Below are 21,667 nucleotides of genomic sequence, written 5' to 3'. Positions count from 1 at the left end.
CCAGGCCACCAGCTCCCACAGGCTTCTTCCTGACAAACACAGCCCCTTCCCGTCCCCGCTGCTCAGACTCACAACAGCTCACGTTAACAGTTACCTCCTTCAGGAGACACGTGCTTGCGTCCTTCTGAGATGACCTTGAAAAGAGGAGCATCGTCCCTTGTGTGCAGAAGTAATTCAGGCTCAGCACCTGCAGAAATAAACATCACCCAGCAGAGGAGCAGCTTGAAGCCAGGCGTACACGAGAGATTTAGCTGTTTACATGTACATAGAGGGACATGTGTGTGTGTGTTTTGTGCAGCGCTCCTCTACCTGCTCCACTGGAGATGCCAGTTATTTTATGTAAGAGTATTTTTTTAGAAATGGTCTTGCTTGTTCCACCACTGTACGATTGCACTGTAACAGGTCTGGTCCCTGTGATGCTTTGAAGGCTGGAAACTCCTGTGTACTGCCCCAGCACGCTTAAAAACAAACCACACAGAATTAACAATTATACAACTTTAAAAAAAATTACTGTTAAAAGATTTATTGCAATAATACAATAAAATTTAGAAAAACAAAAAAACAAAACACATTTGTGTTTAGTTACATCTACTTCGGAAGTTGCAGAGAGAGGCCCCGAGTTTTTGCAGGTGACAAGCCACCCCTGGGTGTCCCACCTGAGACCCTTCACCCCATTTTCAGCGGAGGGCTGGGCTCTCGCCATCAGGCTCTTCCTTGGCAGCTCAGATCAGCCACCCCAGATCACTTGGTCACGAACAAAAGTCACAGCCTGAACTGAAATTCCCGCATTCATGCTACGCAAAGTGTTTTGTAAACTCTCAGCTGGCTGTCTTCAAATATCTATAATTACAGATACTCCTGCCCTCCCTCCCCCGCCCCCAAAACAACCTGGGAAACTAATCCTGGCGATTGCACTCAAGGTTTGGACACACACATTTCTTCCTTAGCTACACATGTGCAAAACACTTTTTTTTAAAAAAAAAAACCACCACAATCTGTATTCTGTTACAAAAACGTTTCATGAAAAGACATATCCCAATGCAATTTAACACCCTCGCAGTGCCGTTGTGCACTTTCAGAGTATGACATGGTTATAAATAAATTATTTGGAAAACATGATGATTATGAAGTATATGGCTTAAAAAGGTTTTTTTGTGTTGGTTTTTCTTCCCCTAAGCAAGTAAATGACAACGTACAAAGTGGAATCATGGCCTGACTTTTAAGGGTTCAGAGTAGCACAAAGGCAGCAATGAAAGAGTGACTGAAATACGTATTTAAAAAAAAAAAAAAAGATATTTCTATGGTGGGGTCCAGTGCAAAATAAACGGGGAACCAGAAGGGGCTGTGCGACGCTCAGAGCCCACTATACAGTACTGGTGAGCGTGTGCTGGTTGCTCAGAACTGCAAAGGATCCGATAGCTGCAAGTGAGTAAAGTGCTGTGAACTGAACAGTGACCAAACCCTCCCGGCCCCGCTCGCTGCTGGAGAGGCCGGGGGGCTCCGTCCCCGTTCAGGCTGCAGTAGTCAAGGGAATCTTGGCTGTTCTCTTAAAACAAACCCAACTCTTGGATTTAGACCAAAAGAATGGTAGGATCGAGGGTGTCTTCATCTAACACCGTGCGTGCTGTTAGTGCGGAGTTAAGGGTCTTTGGTTTTAAAAAAAAAAAAAGAACTGACAACAGACGCCCATCCGCAAGGCCAAAGAGAAAGAGCTGCCGTAGGAGAGGGGCAGGGGGCTGGGAGACACGCGACTCAGCCAGTACCCCTGGCGTGGGGCTCACTGGGTACCAAACTGCTTTTCCACCTGCTCCTCCTCAGTGGAGCCAGGAGGCAGCACTGGCTGGGCGGCAGAGAAACCCCCTGGCTCTGTGGCAGCCAGAGCAAAACCACCACAAACCATGCCAGGAGACGGCCGGGGAAGCCAGCCCCGGAGCTGGAAGGACATGCAGGAGGACGCTGCCTGATGGCAGGGACGTGGCTCGTGCATCGCTCCCCACAGCCTCGCCGTGCCCCCGTTACGAGCTGCATCGCCACGGGGAAGCTACAGGGAAGAGTGGCAAAAATCGTCCCTCCCGGAGGGCTGGGAGGATGCTTTTACCCTGTGGAGGAGTAACGTCCCAGCTATATAAAATGTAAACCATACGTTGGAAGCCTCGCTGAGCAAACCCATCTTTAAGTAATACACACGGCAAGGCAGAGGAAGCGGAGGAGCACTTGTTAACGGACGCATCTGTCAGCGTCGCACCTCCCGTAGTTTTACAAGCCAGCCAGCTGCGCCGCGAGCATTTCTGCAGTGAAATGAAATCAACTTCTTGGCATTCAGTAAACAAGAGGAAAAAAAACCCGCCATAAACATAAAATAGAAGAGGGTTTAAAACGCCTGTAGTGTGGAAACCGTGTGACTTCATTAAACTAGCTTGAAATGAGGTTTTTTTTTGAATATTAAAAAGCGGCAACATGGTGTCGTAACCGATTATTGCAACAACGCAATCCTGTATCAGCATCAAATGTGGGTCTAGCTAAGAGAACGTCCAGTGTTTCTTTGGTGTATGATATTAAGAGTAAAGAGCCTGTGTGCTTTGGACAGCACAACACGAAACTTCTAGACTACCTGCCAGTGGAAACAGCATGAAACAAGCCAGTTTTCTGCAGCAAAACTGGGTAAAGATTCACAACCAAATCTAAAATAAGAGCAATTTGCTGTGTGAATTCCTGTCCACGCTGATTCTTTGTATTAAAAATATGGCAACAGAGATTAGAAAACATGTTAAAAATGCATAACTTCCATGTTCCTGAATGAAAAAAATTTAGAAATACGCATTTTTGCATTATGCAAGACAGATTTAAAACACACACAAACGAAAAACCCTGTAAGGAGTTAAGAAAATGTGAACTGCATTTGCACCACCGTCCAGACTGCACACTGAGCAGCCTTCTCTCCGTACTCATCCCGATCCAAATACTCCAAAATCTGTTTCTTCTTTAGAAAGTAGAGCTGGAGGCTGCCGGGTCCTTATTCTTGGATACTCAACAATGCAGACAGAACCAAGACACAAAGTGCCGTCACAGAATCCGTCAGAAGTACGTAGCTAGCTAATTTACAAAATGGTACTATCACAGTCATCTTGGGTAAATAAAAAGGTTTTTCTGGTTTACAAAATGAAAGTCTGACCTTTTCTTTTGTTCCAGGCACTACTTAACTGAATAGGTAAAGGTTTACTACAGCATTGTTGGGGAGGGATTCCTTCCTTCCACAAATCCTATGATCCTTTTCTTCGCGTGCTCGTTAGCGATGTCCAGTGTACGCCTTCAGCCATGAGGTCACCGAGGCAGCAGCGGACGAGATCATTCCACCAGCGCTGCTGCTGGCGATGGGCTGGGACACCTGCGTGCTCTGGCTCTGCAGCATCTCCACCTGCTGAGAGGGGATATCGCAGAACCTGGGGCTCGGCAGATTCTCCCAGTCTGTCCCTAGGTCTGTCTCTTCGTCGCTGACATGCTCATCTCCGCTCTCATCTGTTTCGCCGGTGGCACTGGGATCCACAAACTCCATGGAGTCTTCGAGATCAGCACTAATTTCGAAAGGCCCAGACCTGCAAACACGGACACAAGGCCGTCAGCCCGTTTGGTACCACGCAGGAGAGGGGCTGTCACGTCGCTGGGATGAGTCCTAGGCGTGCCAAAGCACCCTGCTCTGTCAAGCATACAGCAGAGAAATTAAAACCACCTCTGTGTTTATCAGTTGGCAGGGAGAAACTCACTGGCTACAGAGATAACTGTATTATGAACGGTGAAAAGAAAACAGTTGGCCAAAGAAGCGAGAGCTGGGTTCCAACCCATGGAGCAGGAACGGTGGAAGAGCTGTTCCGCTTTGGTGGTGGACAGTGAAATACGTACACACAGAAGAAAAAGCTACTGCTAATAACTCACAGCTCCACTGGTGGCAATTTCAGCTCGATGTGGAACAGCTTTTATTTTTAACACTAGCACTGGCCAGGCCAGGCCGGCCGCAGCTCTGTCAGCAAGAGGAAGGGTGTAGCTTACGACTTACAGAGCTGCGTTGGCACAACTCACTAGTGGAGACTTCACCCTGAGCAACATCTCAAGATCTTTTTTACTATGAGGTTGGTCAAACACTGGAACAGGTTGCCCCGAGAGGCCGTGGAGCCTCTGTGGGAGACAGTCAAAGCCCCACCGGCCACCGAGTAACTTGCTCCAGTTGGCTCTGCTCTGAGTGGGGCAGTGGCCTGGGTCTCCAGAGGTCCTGCCCAAACCCACCTGCGTGGGACTCCCAGTTCCCTGCTGCCGCTGCCTGGTGGGAGAAGCAATTACATCCCTCCCCATCCCACTGCTTTGCACTAGAGCACGGGCAGCCGAAATCTGAAATATCTTCACTAAGCCAAAGCAGGCAGTTTCAGAGGCCTGTGACCCACGGTCCGAGTGCGCAAGGTTTTCGCGGAGGCGGCAAAAGGTGGATTCCCCACAGCAAGCAGCGTCCCTGCCAAAGTTCATTCCAAATCACGAAGCTGCTCAGTGAAACAGGAGCAAGAATTTAACATGGGTAAGAGTGTTTCTCCAGCCTTAGTGAGAGAAGAAGCCTGAAGGAGCCATTTAACATGGAAAATTGTAATCCAAACGATTAAAGCTTGGTAAAATTGTATGCACCTGATGTAGCTTATGAAGGGGACTATTGGGCAACTATAAGCCTAGATATTGAAAGGAAAATAAAGAGAGCTGGTTGCTGCAAACTTTGCAGACAGCTGAGAAATTAAAGATAAACACTCCTCTTTCATAATCCAGAAAGGAATGGGAGCGCTGCCTTCTGGCAAAGCATTCTGCTTAACAAGACAACATAAGAAAAGAGTCATCAGGTTTAAGGCCAGAATGGAGCATCAGATCATCTCGAGTGACCTCCTCTGTAACAAAGGCCATTACGTTCCACCCGTTCCCCCTGTCCTGAGCCTGATGAAAGCATCCATTCCAGAAACTCATCCAGCCTTGACAGGATGACATCAGGAAACAGAGAATCCCCACCTTCATTCTTGCAGGTAATTAAATCTCCGCGTTAAGCGCATGCGCCTCATTTCAACCTAGCTCAGACTCTTTGCTTCCAGGGGTGTCTATAAAGCCATTCAGTAGCCTGTATTTTCTCCCCGTGAAGGCGTGGAAATGAAGTCATGTCTCAATCTCATCTCTATTGAGCTAAGACAGTTTTATAGGACTAAACTATCCCCCTCACTGGTAGGTATTTTCTCCAGCTCTTTCCTGTAACCTCCTCTTTTACTACGTGGACCCAACTGATGCCTGTGGAGCTCTGTAACATCTGCACAGAGACGTGAGACCCACTGTGGTACCTGGACCTTTTACAGCAGCTGCTTTCCAGGACACAGTTCTTCGTTCTCTGGGTATTTCCTGCACTCTCCATGTTTTCAGGCAAGCAGCATCAAGCACGTAATTTTTTCCAAACCGTTACAAAGATTTGGCTCCCCATATCTTTGGGCTGAATCAGCAGGGACATATCCAAAGAACTTTGGGTAAGTGGTTAGAGGTTTGTGCATTCAGTTCCTCTTAGTGGCACTGCAGGTTTTTAAATAAAATAGATCTGTACACGAGAACAAAGTGGAAAAGTGGATTTCAGACTATTACTGTGTTTAAGGGGGAATAAGCAGTAGTCAGATTAAGCAAATATTTGCAGACTGTCTCAGGCACAAGTGACTTGTGACTGGATTATCCCAACAGGAAATCAATGTTGTTGGCTTTCTCGTATTTAAGTTGTAAAAAAAAAAAAAAAAAAGAGTATTAAACCTGGTGTGTGCAGGCCACAAGAACTGATGTTCTTTTCATCACATACTAAGTTAACAGAAAAGTTGTCTTTAATCTTAATTTACATATAAATTAATATTACTTGAAGAGTTGACTTTGGTCTAGGGTGTTCACTGACTGGAAGCATTCTAGGAAAGATTTACCTAGCATTCATTTTAGGGTTTATATTGCTGGGTGCTCTTAGGTATTTACGTGTTGGAAGATGTGGGTAGGGTCATATTAGGAGCACAGGGAGAGTGCCTGGCATATGTGCTGCTGTCCAGGGTAGGGAAGGAGTTCCTGCTTCTGGCTGTAGGGGAAACAAGTCCATAATCAGCTACAAAGCCTCCAGCTGAGCCTGCCATACACAGAAGCACAGCATGCACACATCTCTGAAATCTGATTTCCTACCCAGGACCCCCTTTTTCTGTTCTCTCTTGTCTCCTCCTTGTGACTACCCTGATTTCTGATGTGCTGAGGACTGATCTAGAGGTAGAGCAGAAGAGAAGAATTCCTCTCCTAGGTAACAAGGCAAATGCGTAACTTCAAAAGGGATTCAGTCACAGGTGAGTTGAGATACTGCTTTTCTTACCTGCCCAAGTTCTCAGTGTCTGGGCTGACCAGGTACATAAGGTTCCTGAGCGTATGCAGTGGGTGCAACAGATCTAAATTTACATGCTACCATGGGGAAGGTAAGAAAAAGACATGATCAGTTACAGGAGGAAACCTGCAGGCACAGTTGCTATTTTAAAAGCTATTCAAAGAATCCAGATGTGCATTCCCCCTACCTGAGAGAAGCAAAGGTGAAGGATATTAGCATTCAGCTTCTTCACTGCCCGCGTGAACCTGTGTCTGCTGAGATTCTCTCCACAGAACTCGCTGTTGAAACACGACACACACACACACATATATATACAGAGAGCAAAATGCTCTGAAAATACACCTGCTGGAGACGTCAGCAGCCTGTGCTCTGGCTTCCTAACAAATCCCGGAGTAAACATCCTCGCAGTGAGCACTTGTTTAAACTGCACAGCCAGTTTTAGAGTGCTCAGGAGATTAATTTTTCACCTAGCAAGACTGTTAGCATTTCCTCAGCAAGCACTGCTTGCCCTACTCTCACCAGTTTCAGTAAACTGTACGTAACTCAAAGATCCACTGTAGCCAAGCTATTTTGGCTCTCCTTTTAAATCTTGCATCATTTCCTGTTCCCAAGCCTTTCCTTCTGTGAAGACTGAGCACCCAAATAATAGCATAAAAAAACCTGCAGAGACCCTGCACAGCTTTTGTGCCCACGCTTCGGCAACCACTATTTTAAACACTTAAAAGAATCTCAGCAGCGTATTTGAGACTCCTGGAAGACTTGACCAGGTCTACAGCTCCCTCAGTACTTCTGTAGAGATCCCATCTGCTCCACATAGACATGAAAAACCTAACAGTGCTTTTCATCACAAACGGGGTTTATGCAACACACTCCCAGATGTCTGGCAGCCAGGTATGTTCCCCATTGGTGCTTTATCCTAAAGAGAATCACGTTGCTGTCATGCCACATTATAAGGCCTTGTTCTGCAGCACTTTACGTAGTGGAGCTATTCAAGATGACTAAGAGTTGCTGAATTGGGCTGGGATTTTGTAAAGCACAGTAGGGTCTCATAAAATGAAAAGTGCTATTCATGGACTGTCATATTTCATTTCTAATTTGAGGCTGCTGAATACGTCAATTAGAAAGCTGTTATTTGCAACTGTGATGGTTGGTCTACACTCTCAGGAGGTAAAAAAGGAGGGAGGGACTATTAACTGCGGTCTAAAATCCTACTAGCCCTCCACTCAAAATTAAACAGCACAAAAACCCATGAGCTGTCAACTGTTACCATATAAGCTGTTCCAAGTAATGACTTGGTTCCCAAAACCAAACTGAATTAGGATCAGTCAAAACTGGTCACTGATTCACCTCCTCAGAGGCTTGCATTTACTTGCCTGTTGCAGAGCTTCTTAGGAAGATTTACATCAAGTATGAGAGACAAAGTGTTAACAAGCTGAGTTGCATAGCACAATGCAGCACTGATGGTATAAGCAGGGTTATTATGTTCCATATCTAAAAGAAATAAAAACATAATGAAAATCTCATTTTAAATGAAGCCTCAGTGGGTGTGTTAATGTGTTCCTGGTCTAGTCTGGAAAATGTCATCTGTAAGTATTGAGAACTACCTGAATCCAGCAATCATTTACAGTGAAATCTGTCAGAAGTCGGGAGAAAATAGTAATTCTTGGAATTCCTGTTAAAACGACGGCAGGTGAACCATGTCAAAACTGTGAATAATTAACTTTACCTATTACATTGTGCTGTGTCCCAGTGAGCATTTCCTGCAAAAGAGGATTTCAGTGGACTAATCCCTGTACTGGTATTTATTTCTGACTCAGGTTTGCCGTGGTGAGAACAAACAGACCAGGCTACTGCTCCTCAGTGCCTTCTGCTGGCACCCAAGGCTGCGAGTTCTGTGGCTTCTGGAGCATTCCAGATGCCTAATCAGACCTTGCTCCTCACCTGGTCCTTGTGTAGTCTTCTTCTCTTCCACCCAGTTGTAATACGCTGAATAGTCTCCGTTATTAGGAAGGGTTATCCAAGGCCCTGTGATACTGATGCTGGTGTCCCCGTTATGATCATCACACACCCATCTCCCAGAGAGATACGTGGTTCTCCTGGCTTCCGCGAGCTTGCTCACAGTGCTAGAGGTCATGGCATTGTCACTCTCAGAAGACACATCTGCAGGATCTCTATAGCACCCAAAGAGGAACAGAGTGTTTTTAAAGAAGTTTTAAAAATACAATCAGAGGTGCGCTCGGCAGGCACTTAGCCAGATTTCACAGACAGCAAAATGCTTGCAGAAACACTCCTGCAAAACTCCTTTTTCCCAAAACTACTTTCCTTTGTTCTGGGGTTTTTAATTATCTATTTTAAGAAGTTTAACATTGAACACACAGCGCAGATCTTTCAGCGGAGAGATGCTACCACCTCCAGATTCTTCTATTCTGGACCTCTACCTTTAGGTCAGATGCTCTGCCTTTGGGAAACACCCCCTTCTCCCCACGGATGCTAAGGGAGCCAGAGTGTCTAGCTTAGACTTACATGACTCACTTCTGGGTGTCTAAAGCTAAGCAAAACAAGTCCAAAAGAATAAGCCCTCTGTACCTCATGCTTGTCTTTACTTCTTCAATGGGAAATATGACTGATGTTAGCTCCAGGATATGCGTCCGACGAAGATTTGCCAGATGCTCATACTGGGTTTTCAAGTCATAGGTTTTTTTCTCTACCAAGTCTCCCAGCTTGCGGTTATGCCTCTGGATCTTCTCTTTCTTCTCCTGATGCCGCTGAGCCCTGCGATAATGCTTCTGGTTCTCCTCTTTAATTCTCAGAAGCCCCTCTGCATCTGTGAGAACAGCAGCAGATGTGAGCCTTGGAAAAGGAGCTGTGAGGTACTTGTAGTAAGCTTGAGAACAGCATTATTAATATTTATAGAAAACAAGATCTATAGCAGCTTAAAACAGAAAACCCGGCTAAACTATTAACATTTTCCAGCTGCTAAGTGCTACAACTTTTTAATCTTTTCTGAAGATCTCCAAAGAGACTGAAATTGGGATTAATCTTACCCTATCCTTTATCCAGCTATTTTTGGATTTGGAGCAGAAAAGCCAAGATTTCACAGTTTAATTAAACTTCTGAGGTAATCATCATGACAGAAATAGCTTGACTGTACACGTCTGCATGGGGCTGGCCAAAAAGACATGCATTGCTTGCAGCCAAAAAGCAAGTGCAGATAGCATCTTCATTCACCATTTCTGGCACTGCTGCTGCTCTCGGTGTATGTTACTCGGGCTTCGCGCTCACGTACGTGCTCTTAAAGCACTTGGATCCCAACGGTGCAGACTTCTTGTTACCACAAGGGAACAGTGACTATCTCCCTTTCCAGTCACAAAATGAGAAATGCACTTAATATACTGAAGGGCTGCAACTGCCTGAATTTACTCCATGAGTCAAGCACACTGAGGCTTGGAAAAACATCCTTCAAGAGCATCTGCTGATTCTCCTATAAAACAACTGACTGCAGTAATGCTTCCACAAACATATGGTGCTAAAGACGGTGAGTTAGCCACTTCTGTCTTTCAAAAGCATAGGAAAATATTTCTTATACACACTCTCCAAATCCATGTCTAAAGCTCTTAATGTACCCTAGTTTGAATGAAAGCCCTCATCTACTAGTCACTCACTTCCCATTTTTATGGCTGAAAAGAAACAGCGTTAGTCAGGTTCTCTCACAGCAAGGAATCACTTTCCTGTAATCAAGAAGTGGGATAACTGTCCCTTACACAGAATGAAAGCACTAAACCCTGACATTGTTTTACCAGTATATTTTGATTGCAAGGCACAGATGAGACCAGAGCTACAAGAATGCTCTGTGGCATCTGCTACTCAAAGCTGCTGCATTACATGATACTAAAATCAAGAAAACTTCTAAGCAGCTACAGCCACCTCAAACACCACGTTCAGAGTGTCAGTCTTCCCAACAGGGGAGCACAAAAATTAAAGGCTACATCCAAAGAATGGGACCCAAGACCGATTCCCATCCCAGAATCACAGAATCATTCAGGTTGGAAAAGACCCTTGGGATAACTGAGTCCAACCATCAGCCCTACTCTACAAAGTTCTCCCCTACACCACATCCCCCAACACCTCATCCAAACGACCCTTAAACACATCCAGGGATGGTGACTCCACTCCCTCCCTGGGCAGCCTATTCCACTGTCTGACCACTCTTTCTGTGAAAAACTTTTTCCTAATGTCCAGTCTAAACCTCCCCACGGGTGTGTGCCCAGCCACGCTCAGCCAGCACACGAGACCCTCCTGCTAGTCCTGGTTTGCACCTGCAGAGCTGGAACTGCATAGACCTCCAGCCAGCCCCTGGTCTGGCAGGGTGGGAGACCAAGGCTGCTGGTACCCCTCAGAGTGTGCCTGCTCCCCCAGTCATCGAGTGTGCTTTCTCTGAACGTCAGGAATTATTTCTAGTCATCTAACTGATCTGTTGCGATCCGTGACGCGTTTGGTAGGAAGGAAGATCTGATACACGGGAGATGCAAAGTCCCCGATTAAAGATGAGAATAGCTTCCCCATGCAGGTAAGAACTAATAATTCTCAGGTTTATAAAACAAGCGACCCCCTGTTAGAGGAACCATAGAAAAATTGACTTTTCTCTGAGTGACACCAAGAATCTTTATGTGTCAGCTAGTAATTCAGTTTCCTTTAAGCACTCCTGTAACATCAACAGAAAATCAATTAATGCTTGCATTCATATTCCCGAACTCTTCCTTTGCATAAAGAATAAAGACAGAGGAGGAGTAAAATGTCCATCTGTTCAATTTTCACATTCATGTTGTACTTGAAAGGCCACTTTTTCACAGAGTGAACTCCCTTTTCTGCAGGTCCAACAGCAATTATTTGAGAAGCAGGGGAGAACACTGCACACACATTTCTTCTTTAGCAGTCCCGGTGCAGAAACAACTGTCCCTTTTTTTTTTTTTTGGCATAGCACCTCTGCTTTATGACCCAGTTTATGAGGTGATGAGAATTTGCCCCCAGAAGTATTTCAGGACACCACTATGTCCCACACATCTACACTGCCAGTACAGGCACACCGATCTCTGCCCAACAGAGAGCTATGCCAGATATTTGCAAGACTGTCTCCTTGAACTGTTCTCCATAGACATAAGGTAAACATAGATATTTTAAAAACTTATTTTAAGAAGCACCTATTATTGAGGTATCCAGTCAACTGCAAAAGCAGGAGCCCGATGTTCTACAAATCATTCTTATTTCAGAAAACTAAACTACGCCAGAGAGAAACAACCTATTTACATTTTCTAATGTGGTCCAAGAGTGAACCAAGTTGGGTTCCTGATCTACTGGCTATTCAGGGCAAGAGTTCATTTTGGGTCTACCTGCAAGAGCAATTTTGGGGTAACTGAGCTAACAACAGGTCAGCTAGGCAATAGTTAGGCCAGTTCACGGGTGAAATCTAATCACGTTCACCGTGAATCAGAGAAGTTGCAAAAGCTGCAGATAATACAGTTCACAGAATAGTAGAAAAGTGGAGGAACTCCATTCCCCAGTTGGTTCTAGCATTTCGCCACCTTCAGAGCTGCATTTTGAGAAAAGGTGACTAAGCTCCTCAAAGTAACATTGACATCCTCTTCTCCTTTCTTCACAGGCTAAAGAAAAAAGTAATTAACTTCTTCATAATAATCTTACCCACTGAAAAGCTTTTCTTCACCTCCCTCTTCTCTAAACCAAAGCAAATATCAATTTTCTTAGCCATTCCTTGTGTTTTATTCCTAATATTCTCTTCCAGACTTTCTCCAGTTGATTTGTATCTTTCTTAAATTGCACAAATCGGACACCAGACTTCCACTGAGGCAACATCAATGCTGGGCACAGCAGGATAATTGTTTCCATCTTAAATACAATGCTTATATTAGTATAACCCAGAATGAGGTCTGAACCTTTCTGGAGGAGCATCAGATTGATAATTTTTATTTAATTTGCAATTTCCCGGATCCTTTCCTGTCAAATTTCACCACCGTCCTCCACTTTAGGTTTGTATGTTTCTCCTTCCTAAACAACATGCACTTGACTTTGTCCTTCTGAGATGATATGGTCAATTTATCTGCAGGATTTTGAATTTGATCCTGTTCTTCACAGAAGTCATATTGTCACCCACCTCAGCTTCCACCATTCCACCCTTATTCTACCATGCAAGTTATTATGGAAAATATTGAACAAAACTGGGCCAGGAACCGGCTCCTGCTGAGCTCCACCTGTCTCACCACTCTGAATGCAGCCTTTCTAGCCTTTTGTGTCAACCCTCCAGTGATTATACCCAGAGCAAACATCTTCTCTTCCTCCTAAGACAGTCTGGGGTAGTGCCCAAAGGCATCTTCCACTTCACGCTCCGCTAGACCACCCGATCTGCAGACAAGGGGTTGATTTGACACGGCCTATTCTTAATTACCTTATCTTCTAACTACTTCCAAAATGGCCAGAGGTTTATAACAGGATTACTGTGCCATCAGTTTAAGGTTCTCCCTTCCTCCACCCTTTGAAAACAGATATTATTTCCTCTCTGTTTCCTGGGACATCCTCTCTCCCTCATGTCTTCTCAAGTGCACTCTACAGACTACTTCAGCTTGTTCCTTAAGTTCTCTAAGGTGAATCTCATAAGGCCTTGCTGACATAATCAAAATAATATTTAGCTGGCTGTTTTCTTTCCTTAGCCTGCAGTCCTCTCATGATGTAAAATTTAATCTGGCTAAGCAGCTGATCACATTTTCTTTGTGAGAAGACGAAGCAAAGAAGGCGCCGAATGCTTCAGACTTCTCCTCACTGTTATTTGCTCTCTTTCCTGTTAACTAACAGACTTGCCTACTCCTTCATCTTTTTCTTATTATACATTTCTCACTATCCATCCACCTTATTAATTGAAAATCATTTTGCATCTCAGCCTTTTTGATGTTATCACTGCAAGCTTGTGCTATTCCTTTATAATTGTTCTCAGGTATATGCATCTGCTTCCACTCCCTGTACAGCTCCTCTTGAATTTCAAGTCATAAAAATGTTCCTGATTCAATCAATATGCTTCTGAATATGCTTCCTATCTTTCCTTTGGATGTAGCTTGTAGGGAGTGCTGCATATTCTCGTCTGAAAAATGACCCTACAAATCTCTCGTGTGTAAAAAATGTAATGAGTTTCAAAGCTGAAGCTGCTGAACGGTAGCAACGCACCAGCCTACGCCATTATTTCAGTGACTCTTGCTCAAGTTGGATTTTAGGATTTCTAGACAGGTGTGGGTTAAAATTTATCAGCTGCATGAAATTTGTAACAGCTGCAGAGCTGTTTGCTCCTCTTTATCAAGAGGAAGTGATCAGAAACACTACACTGAATAAAGCCATCTCCAGGGACAAAGCCAAAGTCATAGGCTGCTAAGCATTTACTTTTAGAGCTGTTGCAAAATGATCTCCATCCAGCTGAATAATGTCTGCTGTTTGCCAATTAAAACCCAAGCATAAAAAAGCTAAAATCCACTCACCGATTTGCCTTCAAGCTGATTTAAGAAGTGACGGTTTGGAAAGTCACCATTTTAAAAAACTAACACTCAAATTCACATCAATTGATTTTTCACTCTAAGGCACAGAGTTTTCCACATCACAAAAGCACAGGCATTACTCACGTCTTGTCATTTCATCATTTTCTTTGCAAATGGTCTGTTTCAGCTGCTCAATCCTCATCTTGCAAGACATTATTTTCCATCTCTGAAAAAGAACATTCAGCAACTCTAGGGCACAAACGACTTCAAACACACTGACTAATGATTAACAACAAAGCCAGCAGCTTTAGTGCAAAAGTAGCAGGATGTTCTTAATTGGATCAGACGAACAAATAAATATTTCATATACTGTTCTGTGCACAGAAGAATGCTACAAACAAACCGAATGCTTAGTATGAAGTCAATCAGTATAATAAGTTATTGAACAAATACCTAGTAAGAAATTAAAAATATTGACAGTTCAGAGCACTCTGCTTGCAGAGCCAATTTCAGTTTTGCTTACAACATGCTTTTTGGGAAAGCAACACGATGCCCTCAAGGTAAAGTGTAACTTTAAACTATGAGATCTAGGAATTCAGAGAGTTTAAAAGCTATGGGACACTTTGAACAACTCACCAGCTGATCAGTTATCTCTTTCCCTTCCATGGCCTTCAAAACACTAGAGGAAAAAACATGATTGAAAGTTTTATGACCATCTGGACTATGTCTGTCTCTAGTGACAGCACGTTAGAGAGACTGTTTTGTTTTTCTGAGAGTTCTTTTCATTTAATAACTACAACTTACTGTTTTTGGAATTCTCTCTGTTTGGTTTTAAGATGCATCAGCCTTTCTTTCTTGTCTGAAAACCTGGAAGAGATTAAGTGTTTTTATTGATATTTTGCACAATATGGCATTGTAACTTGTCTGGAAAGATAAAAAGACTGAAGCTTGTGGGAGTCTCTAAATCTCAACTATCTGTCTTAATCTTGAGAAGTAATGGCTACATGTATAAAACTCTTGCAGAATTCTAGAGCATATGTCTCACAGGAATTGCAGTAGAACCTCTAAGCTGAGGAAACATCAGCTTGTTGTGTTATTGAACTTGTAAGCAAATTACTTGCTATTTCTAGATGTATAGCTTATGAGTATCAATATTTTGTGTATTCAGAAAAACATATAGTACTCTAAAAACCTTTAGTCACTGGAGAAATTAACAGTATCATCTCAGATACCGTAGTAAGTCTGAACTGTGTTTTTTCACAAACTGCTGGTATTATCTGAGTCCGCTCTGGTAGTGGGAAATGCAGGTTTTCATACACTCTGCATTCCATTTTTTCCCTTCTAACATGGAACTGTCTCACAGTTTATTCATTAATGGGTCCAAATGGGACAGCACCCTCTCAAGACTTTTACATAACATCCAAATCTTTCTTGTATTAGCAGTAAATTGCATTGTCTTCTACTTATTCCTACTAGGCACTCGTCACCATCACAAGTCCACGACCCAAACATCTGCTTGAGTTAAGCTTCACCGGCTGTCTGAGGTATAGGAACTGCAAAGAACTGATCAGAAGGGAACTTTTTTAGGATCCACCGCCCTGTGTTTTCACCCTTTGAATACACAGCACCCACATTCTGCTCCCCTCCGTGTTCCACAATGTATTGAGAAATACATTTAAAGAAAATATGAATGATGCATATTGAGAAATTACAATGAAGCATGAAGTGACAAAGCCAACAGTAAGAGCAAACAGCAAAGGAGACAGCCAAGACATTTAGACAACACAAAAAATAGCAAATGTGCTTTGTCTTCTGCCAGCACATGGTTTCCCAGCCTTCCTTTGTGCTTGTGATGTTAACAGCACCGTCCTGATCCACGCCTCAAAAGTGTGTCTTGGGATGAATCCAGGTACAGAAAAACAATTCATTATAGTTCCCTTTGCAACATGTGGAATTGACAATTTTATCCTAACAGAGGCCTAACATTTTACCTACAACCCATCAAATCCTTTATTTCAGGGGTATCTAAGCTTTACTTAGAACAAATTCTACAGTAAGCCTTGACAGGATGGCATCTTGGGCCTCCCTCTCTGCTCAACTCTGTGGGTTTGATTTCAGGTAAAACTTTAAAATGTTTCATTTTTTCCCTTGAGGTGCTGAAATCTGAAAGCTTGGTGACTAACTTTGCTTTCAGAAAGCGTGTAATCACCCTTCCAGATGACATTAGCATTAAGCCAACAGCAAAACTACCAGCTGCTGCCTTCGCAGTCAACCAAAAATACCTGTTTTCCTTCCAAAACAAACCAAAACCAAATGCGGGTGCTTGGCATAAAAACCAGAGGCCACGCATGAGCCGGAGGAATGTGGTGCAACTGGAGTCTGGCTGCTCAACCCAGCGCCTTCGTTCTTCCTGTGTGTCCTCACCCCACCAGTCATCATGGAAATTACAAAAGGGCACTGTACTAGACTCCTGTTTACCAGAGAGTAATGCACACCTACTGTACCCCTGACCTTTGGCTGCAACCAAAAATAACTTGGCCCAGAAACACACGACTCGGCAGTCACACAGGGAGAGAGCGCTGGGGTAATTTGGCAATTCTTGTTTTCAAAGCTGGATTCATCTGACTAAATGCAATTACCCAAACGACGTCCATCGCATTAGCGAAAAGCTGAACGATCTGTCAAGAATCTGGGACCAAGTTCTTACTGGGGAGAGAAGATAGAAATATTTGTGAAAGGCTGCAAAACTTACAGCTCACCACGCAGTTCGGCAACTACGTCAAACAGCTCCTACAAACTTCTTCAGCAGGTTTCTCCTAAGCAAATGTTTCCATTTCTTCATATAGCCCTAATTTTAATTAAATTGCATGGTGTAACTAATTTTTCTCTATGTATCTACAGCCTTTCAAGTTGGCAAAGAAACAAAACTTAGGATGAACTAGTACAGGAACTCCCATAAAATGTAAACTGAGAAAAGGACAGAACTCAACGTCTCAAATGATCCATTAAATGTTTTTCTTTCCTCAAGTCTTATCACATGAAGGTGAGATTTTCTACAGTTACCTGGCTTATTTCTACATGTTCATAATTAGAGGGAAGCAACTAGGAAGGATGACTTCCTAATCTATAGGAATTGATTAATGCTGGAGGAGTTGAGGACAGCAATAGGTACATCCATTACTATACCTATTCGCTATAATAAAACTCCACTGCTGCAAAAAGTCACTATTCCTAACCATAACGCACAGCTCAGAGAAGTCAGACAGGCTTAGATCTCACAATTATATTGTCTTTGGCTTTTGCCACCAGCAGACACATAAAGCAAAGCAATTCAGTACGCTTGTAAAATACACTCTGAGAATTTATGTATATGAACAGGCTGGAGTAAGCTCCCAGGAGCAAGAAGAATCTCCGAGCTGAAACCAGCATCAAGATACCAGCTTAGCTTTTGAATATACAACACATTACTAATCCAAAGAAGAATGTCAGTGATTATTTTACGGGAGGACTTCCGGACAACTCATCCTTAATTGTAGCTGTACTTCAATAATGAGTCTTAACAGCTCCTCAATCTCTCCCCCTCACAGATACAGGGTGTGATTTTTGTCAGACATATGAACAATCTTACTGTAGCTTTTATAAAAATTCACACACAAACCAGTCCAATTAAAAGAAATCTGAAATAATTCTTACTGTTAGAACGTGAAATAATTTATCTTCCTATAAGAAAAACTCACATGACATTTCTAAAAATAAACCACCACTGGATACAAGGGGTAATGCTCGCTTTCTTCACTTTTCACAAGAGGGAGGACAATCTGTTCTTCACAATCTGTAACACTTCAAAAAGACAAATGGGAGGCCCAAGTGACCCCATACACTTCCACATTCTGAATTTCTCACACGGTGCTTATAAGCAAGTCACACAGAAAAGCCCTTGTCGTGACCCTGTCAGCCTCCTCCAGCACCGGCCATAACGCTGATCTAAAATTAACCCAGGTACTACTAGAAGGCATAAAATAAACAAATAAATAATGATGACAGTAAACACAACCTGAAATCCAGCCAGTTAACCGCACCTGTCCCTGCATGACTTTGCCATGGTGTGTGGTCAACGTTTAAAAAGTCGCTATCTCTCTCTGTGCTCACATCGCAAGAAATTCGTAGACACCCGCTTACAAAGAGGAAACAAAAACTGACCTCTGAGGTGACAGGCTCCTTCTTTTATATCTGCAGTTCCAAGTATTAATCATAGAATGCAGACAAAATATTTCAAGCACAGTTTTAAAAATAAGTAACTCCATTATCTTCAAAAGAACAAGAAGAAACCCAAGCTTTACGGGGCTCTGTCCCTACACTGAGTGTTCCTGCTGCAATCAAGCATGCTTCTGTTATTCACGGTGTGTTATTCATATGTGTTATATTGTTCCTTTAATTCATTAATATGAAGTTGCTGTTTTCAGTGAATTGCACTACTGCTCGGGGAAGTTTTGAGCAGCAGGGGAAACAAAGCCTGGGGAAATTGAGCATGCAGGGAGGCCCCCCAGAATGGAGGGTCTGGGAGAAAAGAACAGCAGTGATCACCACAGATGGAACCATGATGTCCAGACATAGGGAAAAAAAAAAGAAAAAGACAAAAAAAACCACAAGAGACTTAACTTCCTGCAGTTAAGAAACATAGTGTAAATATAAAGCATCTTGGGAGGATGCAGTGAAAACTGTCAGGCAGAAAAGCTGATCTTGTCTGACGTGAGAAGATACAAGGAAGACAAAGAGGGTTTTTTTTTCAACAAACTGTTGCTTCTGATAATTTGGCGAAGGCTGCTTCTTTATGGTTTCATTTTTCTGATGGGTAGAGAAACTTCTTAAGCCTTGGTTAATGCAGAACGACAGTAGTTCCACTGTAACAAAGGCTACAATTGAATTTCTATAATTAAGCCTGAAGTTTAGCCAAAATCTTAAGGCTACAAAAGGGGCAGGGAAAAAAAAACTTGGTTTATGTTCCAAACTCCAAATCTGATTTTTTCATGGAAGCTGCAGATAACTCCAAGCAGTCTGACACAAATGCAAGTTTTCCACCTATTTTAGAAAGACTAAATATAGTTTGTGATTCCATGACACAGTTTTTTATGTAAAAAAAAAAAAAACAAACCAGAAAGCCCATCCAGTGGCAGACTGAGGTCTCCATTTTGCAAGCTGACTGACACCCTGTGCCCACTCCCACCGAGGTTAATGGAAGAAAGACACCACCGTCCCCTCGGCTGTTCTTGCCTTTGGCAGAAGGACGCAAAGAGCCTTTGGTGCGAGGACCCTACTGCACCACATGCTGCTTACCACCGTCCCAAAATAGTCCAAGAAATCACTCTCAACAGCTGCTAATGAAGCTACAAACGAAGAACCAAGAACACGGCGTCAGCCAAAAATCAGAGCTATTCCGGAGACGGTGCTGGGCAGACTTTTTAAGAATCAAGGATGGACATACTGCGAACGACAGCTACAGAGAAGAGATCTGCATCTGAGTCATATAATGAGAATATTTGCTTATTGATGTGACACTCATTCAGCCGCCCTCCTGTAGAGCCAGCACTTTGCAAAAAGGAGCAGGAAGGTGCATGATTAACTCAAGCAGAGTATGTTTGGTAATTCTAAAAGGGGGCCCATGATTAGGACTATTTATATAGACAGGAAAATTAAAAAAAAGTGCTGTTTTCTTGCACAGCTTCCTGATTTTGTTTAATGATTTAGCAGACTACCAGTTTAACGCATACTGCTGAAAATAGATATGCATTCCAAATATCCTACCGCTCGGCTCTCTTTTTGCCCTGAACTGTCTGGAGCTTCCGCTGGCCACATCAACACGGGCACGCCTGCCGACAGCTGCGCCTGACTATGTGAAAGTGGGGGTGCTATATTATTTTTTTATTATTCTTAGCAACGCGCTGTGGGTCCTGCTCTCCCTGCCTGGCGCCCCCCCAGCAGGCAGCCCGGCGGTGAGCCCGGCAGCGGCAGGACCGTTCCCCCACCCCACACCCAGAGACCCCCGCCCCGCCTTTTCCGCCCCCCCCCGCCCCGGGGCCGCGATCGAACGGTGGGGAAAGGGGGGACAAACCGGCCTCCCCCCCCCCCGGCCCTGAGGGAAGCGGGGGAGGGGCAGCCCAGCGGTCGCCGCGCCAGGCGAGGCAGAGCGGGCCCCCCCCCTCCGTCCCCCCCCGGCGACGGGAGGGACAGGATGTCCCGTTCCCCGCCGTCCCCGTCTCCTCAGGGCCGCCGGTACCTCTCGGAGTCGCGACCGTCGAAGAAGACGAAGTCGCCGCTCTGGACGCACTTGGCGCAGGTGAGGCGGCGACGCGTGGTGTTGCAGAGCGGGCACCGCTCCACCGCCACGTACAACCCTTCAGCGTCCTCCTCGGCGCCCCGCAGAGCCGCCGGCCCGGCACCGGCCCCGGCCCCCCCGCCACCGCCCTGCCCGCCGGGCTGCGGCCGGCAGCCGCTGGGAGACGCCATGATGGGCTCCGCGCGCCGCCGGTCACGTGGGACTTTGTTTTCGGGCAGGGGCATTGTGGGAAGCGGGCGCTGAGGCGGCGCGGGGGGGGGGGGGAAGGCCCCGGCCCGGCCTCCCTCGGCCCCCCCCGCCCAGCCCTCAGGGTGCGGGACACCCCCACCCGCCGCAGGGCTAAGAGAGGAGGAAGAAGCGTAACAATCGCGGCCTGAAAACTAAACAGGTCGGTTTTCCTTCTGTCAGTTTCGCCGTCTGGCTGCCTGCAGCACCTGCTGAAGGGAGGAGGGTTCAACCGCTTCCCTGCTCCCCGAGGAGGAGCCCCACAGCGGGCAGGTCAGGCAGCTCCGCTGGGCCTGGCAAGGAAATTGTGCCGTTGTCTTTTCTTTGTAAAAGCTGAAGTAAAAAAAAAAAAAAAAAAGTAGACGGCGTCCCCTACAGTTCTGCCGTCGTGCTTATGAAAGGCCGGAGGAAGCTGTGTGATTGTATTCAGCTTCCTGCGGTGCTGGGTGTTCAACATGAACCTCAGGCAGGCACTGGTGGTCTGTAACCCAGGAGAGGCATGATTTAACTTCCCAGGGTAGAACACACCGACCTGGAGCAGGGCAGTGGTGGGGCTCTAACTGCAGTTCTCCTCATTGCAGTCCCAAGGCAACCATCTGCACCAGAGCCAGTCAATAAAACTGCTGCATGGATGATGTATACCAATCAAAGCCACTCCCTCTATTTACAATAACATCAGGAACAATTTGTGTAAGTGGCAAATATTGATACACATCCTTAAGTGACACACTAGTAGGTTTCCTCACCCCAGCGTCAAGGTTGGAGCCAGAATCAGGTGTTACATATTAGCAACTAGTATGTAGAAGCAGAGAGCCAGTCCTCTGTGTCAGAATATACTTGGAAACACCAGGGAATTCTGAGAGACAGGGAGCACACAAGCCACAATAACTTACAGCAATATCCCCCTTCCAAAAAAAAAAAAAAAAGAAAACAACCCGCCAAACCAAAACCAACCAACCCAGAACAAAACATGTCCCAGTTCAGGAAAGAAAAAAAGAAAAAGAATCCCAGCCTACCCAGCCTATTGTTTCACCATCCTAGTGTATTTAAGTGCTACAAAACACTAGCATGAACAGCACTACATAGTTAAAAAAACAATTATCTTGGTTTTACCTAAGACAGGAGTTACCATAGCAAATATTAATCAGTAGCTCAGTGAAAAGGCACAGAGCCCAT

The 21,667-nt window shown here is 44.6% G+C and overlaps 1 protein-coding gene across 1 annotated transcript; it reads right to left on the bottom strand.

Annotated features, from left to right (window-relative positions):
* Window positions 1-507: 507 nt before the first annotated feature.
* ATG14 (autophagy related 14) lies at window positions 508-20,849 on the bottom strand. The gene is made up of 10 exons (XM_074869155.1): window positions 20,207-20,849; window positions 14,737-14,799; window positions 14,569-14,611; window positions 14,077-14,158; window positions 8,990-9,227; window positions 8,345-8,574; window positions 7,773-7,894; window positions 6,591-6,677; window positions 6,395-6,480; window positions 508-3,593 (listed from the first exon to the last, which is right to left on the bottom strand). The coding sequence occupies exons 1-10, from the start codon at window positions 20,488-20,490 to the stop codon at window positions 3,287-3,289; spliced, it is 1,542 nt and encodes a 513-aa protein (XP_074725256.1). The 5' UTR covers window positions 20,491-20,849; the 3' UTR covers window positions 508-3,286.
* Window positions 20,850-21,667: the final 818 nt, after the last annotated feature.

The sequence above is a fragment of the Strix uralensis genome, chromosome 4, assembly GCF_047716275.1.
Source record: "Strix uralensis isolate ZFMK-TIS-50842 chromosome 4, bStrUra1, whole genome shotgun sequence".
Taxonomy (NCBI): Eukaryota; Metazoa; Chordata; class Aves; order Strigiformes; family Strigidae; genus Strix; species Strix uralensis.
The sequence above is the reverse complement of the archived record's forward strand: the minus strand, read 5'-3'. Positions and strand labels throughout refer to the sequence as shown.